At 40.7% G+C, this 11,087-nt stretch overlaps 1 protein-coding gene across 1 annotated transcript in view; it reads left to right on the forward strand.

Moving 5' to 3' along the window:
• nfia (nuclear factor I/A) overlaps positions 1–2,567 on the forward strand; it is a 238,716-nt gene extending 236,149 nt beyond the window's left edge. The window contains exon 9 of the mRNA XM_085773197.1: positions 2,496–2,567. Coding sequence (XP_085629323.1) covers positions 2,496–2,510 — 15 coding nt within the window. The 3' untranslated portion in view covers positions 2,511–2,567. The remainder of the gene's footprint in view (positions 1–2,495) is intronic.
• The last annotated feature ends 8,520 nt before the right edge of the window (positions 2,568–11,087 follow it).

The raw sequence follows: 11,087 nt of genomic DNA on the forward strand, positions 1-11,087 counted from the left end.
CGAACCTGGAGACAAAGAAAAGTTCACTTTTTTATTGGGAACCAGAAAGTTTCACATTATTATTATGATTTTTTTGCCTCATTTTTATACAACATGAAGTGTTTAGCCTCTTTTTTTCCCGTGATGATCATAAACAGCATATTTTAAAAAAATAAATTAAAGCACAGTAAATTCTCTCCGACTTTGTTTTAAAAGTTGTGAAACAAAACGTTAAAGGTGAATCTGAACGTGACGTCTGGCAGGAAGGAAACATGACTATCCATGAAGAGCAGCAGAGTTCCTGCGATGTGTTCAAACACCGTGGGAGATAAACACAGAGTCGTCCAGTCAGATCAAATATTTGACGTCCGTGTGCATTTGGAAGAATTAATGGAATTAATTAATTTTCCTTTTAAAAAAAAAAAAAAATCTGTCTCGTTCTGAATATGAATATTCATCACATGACTCCACCTGCTGCTGCTGCTGCTGCTCGGTGTGGAGGAGGCGGAGCTTAAACCAGATAGATAGATAGATAGATAGATAGATAGATAGATAGATAGATAGATAGATAGATAGATAGATAGATAGATAGATAGATAGATAGATAGATAGATAGATAGATAGATAGATAGATAGAAACAGCTTCAGCTCCAGTCATTTCATAAAGACACTAATGAATGAGGACGTTTTGAGACAACTGGGACGTCGGACGGACTGACTGATATTTATTCAGAAAGGACATTTGGACATTTGGACGTTTGTAGAAAGTTAATTTAGAAAAGTCTGGAACAGAAAGTTGGTCAGAGTTTCTGTGAGGACGTTTTCTTCACAACGTGTGGATGAAAGTTAGAGTTTATGTTTGTATGGAGCTAGAACTGTCTCATAATGAAGACATGCACTAAAGAAGACTCACATGTGACTCAAATACATTTCAAAGCACACACAAATATGTTTCATTCCATATGTAAGTAAAAAAAAATATTCATATATAAGAAATAAGATTCATGAACATATTTCCGAAGCACACACAAATAGAAACAAAAATCACAAATATATGCATGTAAAAGTATTTGCAATCTTCATCAAATACGTATTTGGAGCTTGTTACATTGATATATGAACTGTTGGACCTGACTAAAAACCAGAATACATCCATGCTAAATACCTGCAACCTGATTGGCTACAGACGATTCCCCTCTTAGAAAAAAATGTGGATCGGAGTCACGTCAGAGTCTCAAAAGTCTTGCACACAAATGCAGCGAGGTTAAACTAATTAAAAGCACTTTGTAAATGCAGGTCCAACTCTTCATATATGAATATAACAAGCTCCAAATATGTATTTAATTTGAAAAAAATTGACAATATTTTGAAGTCGTGGTTAATGAAGTTTGGCAAATATCAGAATTTTATCTCAAAAACTGAATTTTCTAGAACGTTTTGAATTCTGCTCTCATGGGAACAACTGAAGTCAATGTAACATCAGATTTTCTCTTGAGAAGCAAAACACTTATTACTAAAAAACAATTCACCAACATTTCCATGCTGTCTAGATGGAATTTATGTATTATCAGATTTTTGTTTAGATGACTGAATTTCTGACATTTTGACTATTTTTGAAATCTGCCTTGACAGCAGCTGCCCGGACACTGACTCCCTGAGTCTATTAGAGAAGACACACACCATGTCTCACTCTCAGCTAATTAGCTCAGTGAGTTAGGAGCTGGTTCTTGGTGACAGAGAGTTGTGGGTTCAAGACCCAACAAGGGAGTTGACGAAAACACCAGATCGTCTTTGTGAAACAAATGTACAAAATCTTAGAGTCACAGCAGATGTTTAACAAATACATATCAGAATTTTACCTCTTTTCACAGTGGTTTCAAATCTGCCTACACGACAGTGAATGTCTTACTCAGTTTGTGAAGCCACTGTTGAATGCCACTTGTCAATTAGCTCAGTGCGATAGACAACAGTCTTTGGTTCCAGAGGTTGTGGGTTCAATCCTCAACTGGTGCAAAGTGAACATTATAAGGTCAACTGTCCTGTCTTCCTATTCTCCTGTTTGTTGCTTAGAATTTGCCTAATTTAGCCCGGACCCGACCCATCGCTGTGCAGCAGCTAGAATTGATATTTGTGATTTATTTTCTATTTCTGTGTGCTGCGGAAATTTGTTAATGAATCTTATTTTTTATATGAATATTTTTTTTACTTGGAATGAAACATATTTGTGTGCATTGAAATGTATTTGTGTTGTGTTTTGAGTCACATATATATAAATCCCCAAATACATTTGTGAATCATGTTTTGTGCATTTATTCATTACGACACTGTTGTAGCTCCGTACGTTTGGACGTTAAATGAAAGTCTGGACTTTTATGGTCTTTTAATTTGAGGACATTTTTCAAATTTTAAGGTGGTATTTTATGTTGTGATCTGGATGTTTTTACGGTCTGTTTTATGTTTTCTGGTCTGTGTTTCCACGGTAACGCTCCTCTCCCCCCTCCCTCTCCTCTCCACAGTGGTACCTGGGATAAGGAACTCCAGAGGCCCCTCCTCCCTCCTCCTCCTCCTCGCCTGACTCCGCCCCCACCAGCGCCGTACAGAGACTCAGCAGCAGCATCAGCATGGCTACAGCGGATCAAACGCACCCCCCGACCCCCGACCCCCCCACCGCGGAGTCAACACCCCCCCCACCACCCCGACCCCCCCTCCCCTCTGTCTCTAAACTAAACTAAACTAAACTGTACGTCAGGTCAGACACTTCTTCCCTGCAGACATGTGGTTCATATGTCACTGTCCAGATTCAGTGCCAGACCCCCCCTCACCCCCCCTCGACGACTCCATAGCAACCAGACCAGGCTGTAATAAACCCAGTGGGGGGGTGAGGTGGGGGGGGGGCAGCTGAGGACTGAGTTACAGAGCTTCAACTTCCCATGATCCTCTGCAGCAGCGTGTGGTGCATGATGTCGCTGCCCGGTGTGTGACAGCTACGTAGTCTACGGCAACTCCACCTGGACAAACTTAGTTGAATTGACTTAGGATCACTGTCCTGAGACGCTTTATCTTTTTATTTTATTTAAAAAACAAAAAACTTTAGTAGTAATGTAAACTGAGGGTTGGTTGTGGTGGTTTGGGTCTTGATGCTCAGAAAACAGGAACAGAGGCAGAGACTTTTAGTGTTTACTGTCGTCTTTTCTCGCCGGCCTCATCACCATGACAACCACAAACAATCACAACTACCACAACACTCTTTTGTTTTTTTTCATTCAATCATTTTCACAGTACCGTATTTTAAATTTACAGAACTTGAAGCAGACTTCAACTTCCACTTGTACGCAGATCGGGCAGCGGCCTAATGAATGAAGTTTGTCCAGGTGGAGTTACCGTAGTAGACAGCTGTCCAAGATGGCGGCCATATTTGCAAATCGGGTAGTGACAGTGCCACCCAGTGGACTTGCAGCGGTACAACGACCCCCCCCTCCCGCCCCCCCCCCCCCCCTCAGCTCCGCCTCCATTGGTCGGTTTGGACGGGACGCGCCGCAGCTGGACGAAGGACGGATGGATGGAAGGAGGGAAAGGGGGGGTTGAGGGGGTTTTCCTGGCTCAGATACCACCAGCTAATCACAACCCCCCCACCCACCCCCCAGGTTTCTCACACACCTTTATGGGATATACTCCGCCTCCCCCCACTCTGACTCCGCCCCCCCCCCCCCTCCTCTGGTTTACGGTGGGAAGTCGGTGACGAAGCTCTTTCCAAGGACACAGACCGGTGCTTAACGGAAAGACCTGAGCCGACCTGAGGGGGGGGGGGCAGGGTGTTATAGAGATGGGGGGGGGGGGGGGTGTTGTCTTGGCAACCAGACGCCGTGGATGGACGGAGCTCGTCGTCGTCGTCGTCACGGAGACTTATTGGGCCTCGTCGTCGTGGATCATCGACTGGTTTTTCTGTCTTCGCCGTCATTTCAACCATCGCCTCGACCCCTCGACCTCTCGACCCCTCGACCCCCCCCACTACACTCCTCTTCCTCCTGCTCCTCCTCCTCCTCCTCTGTCCATCCCCCGGTCTGGGTGGGGGGGCCGGAGACTCTGGCGTCCGATACGAAGCAGCAGACGGGAGCGAAGAGACGAGACGAGAGACGAGACGAGAGACTCAAACTGATCCTGAGGAAAGTGCAATTTTGTGGCATCGCTGTTGGATAGTTAAATATCTTTGTAAGATAGCTCGTTGAACACAGTTGTTGAGAAGTATATATAAATATATATTTTTCTTCCTAGTCCGCTCACACCTCTGGGACTCTAAAATATTGGGGTACAAAAGAAAGAACAACGCAGCGTTGAACTAGAAACCACCGCCTTGTGAGAAATAAGGGGAGCTGTATTCACTTTTATTGTTTCTTCTTTTTTGTTGTTTGTCCATCTTGAAAAGCTGTTAGCATGGTAGAACAAGAATCCCTTTAACGAATATCATCATTTAAACAATCATTTTTTTTAAAAAGCTTTTCTCGCAGCTCGAGTCGGCTGCAAAAAAAAAAGAAAAAAAAACGCTGAGCGATTAACTTATTTTAACGAGCACATCGTTTTACTTTTGAAAAGAAAAAATTTGAAATTCTAAACGAGTGAATCTAAGTAATCACGTTCTCTCTCCGGTTTCTGTCGGCGAGATAATCTTTAACGGGTGCCACCCGGTTAACGGGCTGCCCCCAAAAACTGACTGGCCGGGTCTCCTAGAGCTCCCGTCCAATCAAAAGCACTTATTCCTGCAGCTGGCCAATGGCCGGCGAGCGTGTAATCAGGGGGTGTGGTTTAGCGATGACGAGGCGATGAAGAGCAGAGGGTCACTCTCTGGAAGCTTTCGTCCACAGACAGCCGAGCGCTTCACATGCAACTTACCATTTTGTTCAACTTCAGTTTTTAGGTTTTTTTTTTCCTTTTTCCTATACTATATATATATATATAAATATATATACACACACTCTCACACATACACATCACATGCACGCACACCACACACACGCACACACTCTTACGACCATCCAGCGTCGAACAAAAAGTGAATTTAAGTGAAAAATTTACATGAAAAAAGAACAAAAAAAAATCTGCATGTTTTAGTGTTAGTGACAAATTTTTCCATAGATGACGTAGTTAGTGAGATAAAGACACTATATTGTAAAAACCCAACATCAGGCACTTGCCAGCAGCCGTCTATTAGTTTGTGGCCCCGTCGAGGCCTTTTTCTATCTCTCCTTTACAAACAACCAGCTCTCTTCGCTTCTCCGCATCTCTCCATCCTTTTCTATTCTATTTTACTCTATTTTTGAACTTTAATTCCCTGCTTCCTCGTTTTGGTTTTATCCCCCTCCTTTTCCTTCCCCCTCCCGCCCACCTTCATCTTCAAATCAATTCTGCTTTTCGGTTTCCACAACGCTCTCTTTCATCCGTACAACATTATCAAATTGCACGAAAAAACAATTGTTCCTCATCAATGTGCCTTGAGCTACGGTCCAGTCCTGAGAGGAGGGTGCACCAGACCCCATGTGGAGAGTTGTTGTAGTTTTATTTCTGTTTCTGTATCAGGCAACTGGAGCAAATTAACGTCAATTAAAAAAGCGTTAAAGCTGAAGAAGAGGAGGAGGAACGCTGTGATTTCCAGAATGAATGGCTGGTATTTAAACTCTTAGTATTATAAAAGGTCTGAGGCCTGCGCTGCACTGCTTTCTGCACCTTTACCTTCCTGCAGCGAGCGCCAAGCAGAGACCTCACAGGTGAATTTAAACCCACACCAGCTACAACCAGGTCGACTGAGGCAACACACAGAGGAACTTAGTGCAATGAGCAACAACGTCAACAAGAAACAGACTCAACTGCATAGTCCAAGTGGCCACAACAAGCTGTGAATCAAGCTGTGTTCACCTACTTTTATTTTTATTTTATTTCAGCTTTGGTTAATGTTCAGTTAAATAGCCTATCTATAACAGTTCAAGTTAGTTGACAGTTCAGTAACAGAAACTATGCACTGATTTGAACAAGCTAACAGTTGCTAAAAGGGCAATTCTCTCAACTTGGTGCAAAGATTTTCAAATAAAGTAACTTTTCTTTTTTGCATTTTAAAGCCATAAATTGATGGATCCATGTGTCTTTGGCTTATAAAATGTTAATGTTATGGGTTGCTAAGGAGTAGATGACAGCCAAATTTGTACGTCCCTGTTGACCAGAAGCACTTTTTCATTGAATTTAAAACAAATAAAAATTGCAATTAACATAGTTTTTGTCAATGTAATAATATTCCTGACTATTTTAACCAAAACAATAAAAAAATCTGAAAAAATATATCAAGTATTAATGAAATTGCAATATTTTATCATGTCCCCCTGGTTTTGTTCAACCCCATAACAACATAACAGTCTTGAGAAGAACAAACTGTACAGAGAAGAAACTGTTAAACATCTTTTCTTACATTTATTTCATAGTTTTCATTGTGAGATCGTCTCATCGTCAGCTCAATGTTCAACTGCATTGTAGAAATAAATGATTGTGAACAACTGTTTAAGAAAAAACAAACAATCATGTTGAAAAGTATTATAATTCCATGATTTCCTAAAGTCATGTGACGCTACATGTTTTGGCTAATTGAAGCATTTTTAGCTTCTTTTAGCCAAAATCTTCAACCCTGTAACAAAAACCACTGTGAGGTGATTGAGTCGTCGTTACAGAAAGTTTCTGTTTCTAAAATCAGACGATCCAAAGTTCAGTGAGTTCAGACAATCACCCAAAACGACATTAGACATTAGTCCAATAGTTAGTTGTCTTAGTAATCTTTGACAGCTAAATAGATTTAGCTAAGACTTCACCACGACCGCGAAATCTAGAAGCTAGCTAACCGCAGTAGCAAAGATATATTTTGAATCGTTAACTGTGGAGTTCAGCAGCTGAAGGTTTAGTTCAGTTGATCGACCACTTCAACATCTTTGACTGTATTTTTAGCTTAGCCGCCTATGGACTGGTGTCGAAAATTAGCACTTATGCTAAACAGACTCAAGCAAAGCATCTGTTCTGTCCACTGGAACAGTCTCAATGTATTTGTGATGTCCATATCAAATAAATAAACATAACATAACATAACATAACATAAAATAACTGTTACATTTACCAGCTGAAAGAGTTTCAAAATGATCAGGTAAAAGCTTTAGCGTTCAGTTAGCTAGCAGCTGAAGCTAGCAGCTACGTTTAACAGCGTCGTTCAGCAGCTGAACCCGTTAGCTAGCAGCTTAAGCTAGCAGCTAAATTTAACAGCGTCGTTCAGCAGCTGAACCCGTTAGCTAGCAGCTGAAGCTAGCAGCTGAAGCTAGCAGCTAAGTTTAACAGCTGAAACCATTTACTTAATGTTACTGAACTGTTCAACTCTTTAGCAGCTGAAGCTCTTTGGGTTTCACTTCGCCGTCCAACACTTTGGCTAAAAGCAGAATCATCCATGAGTGTTGTGGCGCTTCCATTGGTTTTATATATTATTATTATTATATCAATATGTTTAAGTTTAATGAAATAAAAGGTAGTAGGACTGTTATTCTAGGAGACGTTGTGCTCATTGGACTCAGTTTCCTGTCTGAGCTGTGAACGCTCTCGACCTGGTGGATCGGTTCAGTTGACTGTGTTTGATTTCTTTCTTTCTTTCTTTCTTTCTTCTACTTTTTGTTCCCACATGTGAATAATGAGGACGTTAAATATGCAAAACCTGCTTGCACTCACTTAGACTGATTGGTCTTACATTGTTTTATTTTTATTAGTCTGTTTAGTTTTTTGTTTTTTTTCTTTCTCTCTTACTTTCAACCAAAGCTAGCATGCACGCGCCCGGCTAGCGGCGTCGTGCTCCGCGGTCGCTCCCTGAAAATAGTGAAGCCCTGTTGGCGACGCTCCAGCCAAGCTGAGCCACTGTCGCTCTGGGATTCCTTCCTTCCTTCCTTCCTTCCTACTTTCCTTCCTCCTTTCCTCCCTTCCTTTCCTTCCTTCCTTTCCTTCCTTCCTCTCTGTTTCGATAATCTACCAGGCGGTGACTATACCTATACGACCGCCTTCGGGTCTTTTCTTTCCTAAAGATGTTGGTTTCTTCGGTCACAGACGAGCCTTAAACAAGTCCAACTCCTTCTCCATCGCACTTCGCACACGACAGTCGACTGAAAATCACTGGTTTAGCTGCTCAGTCTGTGATTGGTCCGTCTGATCAGAGTCCACGGGCGGCGACGCGACGGCTGTGATGGTTTAGTAGTTCCACTTGTGTGGGTTGTGTGTTTCCTCCTAGTGTGACATGTCTGTGTCTGTTCTTGCCTATACCCTTTAGCCATGAGTTGGGCATTACTTCCTTAATTATCTGCACTAAATATGAAATAAATGACAATAGTGAAAAAGTATGTAATAAATAAATGAATAAATAAAAAAAAATACAGCTTCCAGGGCTTAAAAAGAGCAAAGGGAATAAAAAAAAAAAATTGCACGGACATTTTTTTTAAGTGTCACAAAAACCTTGTGAAATGAAACAGCCTATAGCATCTAATCAGCGACTTTTGGCTGTGTGTGTAAGATAAAGACAAAATTGCACCCTTTTTAAAGAAAGAAAAAATGAAAAAGAATATAAAAGCAATAGTTTGGGCAGCGTGTTGTTTTGTTCTTGTGTTCTGTGTGTGATTTAGTTCTGGTACAGCAGCGAAGAGACGCAGAGAAGAGCTAGCTCTTAACGGACGAGGCAGAGCAGACTGGGTGTTTGTATGTTGTATAGTTTTATTAATTACACTGATTTTAAAGCTGCCCTATTTTATAATGCAGGACTTTTGTAACATTGATTAAATGAGGAAAAACTAGTGTTGTGAATTTTCTGATTGTTTGTATCGAGGCCACATTACTAGAACTGGTTTGGTTTGTTTTTCTGGGAACTGGATTTAAGTTGAAAACTTTCCTGTTTCCTGTTTTTCTTTCTTTTTTTTGTTGTTTTTTTTGTTTTTTTGTTTTTGCTTTTCCTTTTTTTGTATGTATTTAAGGACATTTCCTCTTTGATGGTATATAGCATATTCCTGTACTTGAAAAGTATAGGGCGCTGTGGTGATAAGACCATTGTAAATGGATGTTACAGTATGCTCTATGTGTGAAGGTTGTCTGTTGCATCAGTGTTGATGAAGCTAAATCTAGGTCATTCTGAGGAGAGGTGGGATAAAGAAACGAGCCTTTTTTATGCATTTTAAAAGTTTAGTTTTAGGCAGGAAGACAATGACATAGCCAGCCAGACGATGCCCCTACTAGAAATGCATCTCGGCATCTTTTTTTGTGTTCACCATTCCATGCAGGAAAATAAACAGCTTGATTATGCAACATGATTCTTTTTCTTTTCCATCTGTTTCTTTCTTCACTGGCCTCACACGATCACCAACTCCTCCTCCTCCTCCTCCTCTTCCTCCTCTTCCTCCTCCTCCTCTTCCTCCTCCTCCTCCTCCTCCCCCAGCATCACATGCATGGAGCAGATAATCCGCCAGGAACAAACGACATCAGGATGCACTGCAAAAACTCAAAATCTTATCAAGAATATTTGTCTCATTTCTAGTCAAAACAAATCTCATTCTACTTAGAATAAGACTCATCACATTAAAAGCAGCTTGTTTTTAGACACTTTTTACTTCTTTCAAGCAGATTTTCACTTGAAATAAGTAGAAAAATCTGATAGTGGAGCAAGTTTTTCTTTCTTATTACAAACACAAAAAACTTGCTTTCACTGGCAGATTTTTCTACTTATTTCAAGTGAAAATTAGTTTGAAACAAGTGAAAATGATCTAAAAACAAGTTCATTTTTAGGTGATGAGTCTTATTTTAAGTGGAAAGAGATTAGTTTTGACTAGAAATGAGACATTTTGACAAGAAATAAGACAAATACTCTTGGAAAGATGTAGAGTTTTTGCAGTGTGAAGGTGCAGCTCCACTGCGATCGAGTCGAGTTGCTGCTGCTCATTTCCCACAATGCCTTGCAGCTTCACCTTTGACTCAGTCCGTCAGCGCTCAGAAAGAGACTGGACGGACGTATAAATATATAAATACACTACGTGGTGGTTTTCTGCTTCAACTCCTATTTTTACTCTGAAGCCTCACGAGCCTCCGCACGGCCACGTTTCCCATGATGCCGAGCGGCAGCAGCAGTTCAGCTCCTTAACTTCAGTCTTGACCGTCCAAAACAATCTCACCTTTATGGGTTGTTCTGTTTTAGGACTCGATCCAGCTTGCAAACCTGTAGAGCTGCAACAATTCATTGACTAATCCAACAATAATCTATTAATAAATTAATCGTCAACTATCTTGATAATCTATCAATCAGTTTGAGTAGTTTTTTTTAAGAGAAAAAGTCCAGATTCTCTGATTCCAGCTTCTTCAATGTGAATATTTCTGGTTTCTTTGTTCCTTTATGACAATAAACTGAGTCTCTCTTTGGTTTGTGGACAAAACAAGACATTAGAGGACGATTTTATCGACCAAACAACTGATCGATTACTCGTTTACATCATCGACAGATTGATTGATAATGAAAATAATCGTTGGTTGCAGCTCTAGTTGGATGTATAGTGTGGGGGTGTATAGAGGATCTACTACACATCGTTACGTTTCCGTATCGTCCTAATTTCTTTTAAAGGGACAACCAGGAGTTTTGGAAAGCGAAACGTTTTCACTACATTTCCCATGAGCCTCAGCGTGCACTGTGAAATTATTTTAGCCGGTGCAAGACGGACGAAACTAAAAAAATTTGATCACGAATGAAAGTCGGAGGTTGGAAGACGATCAGATACCATCGTAGTTCCGACCATAAACGATGCCGACTAGCGACCAGCAGCGTCCGCGAAACCAAAACCAGGAAATGCTGGATGAGCTGACCACTAAATAATAATAATATCACAATAACTATAAAGACAAAACAATGTATTTATCTAAAATGGACCATTAACAAGTGGTAACGTAGATTCATCCACATTAATATGAGACTTTTTATAACCAAATAGAAACTCCTGGTTGTCCCTTTAATCCAAAAACTGTTAACGAGTTTTTTAAAGAGACAAAAAACTAAAAGTAAAATTTAAAAACAAATCCAA

The sequence above is a fragment of the Trachurus japonicus genome, chromosome 4 (genome assembly GCF_045865225.1).
Source record: "Trachurus japonicus isolate A0001 chromosome 4, Traja_1.0".
Lineage (NCBI taxonomy): Eukaryota > Metazoa > Chordata > Actinopteri > Carangiformes > Carangidae > Trachurus > Trachurus japonicus.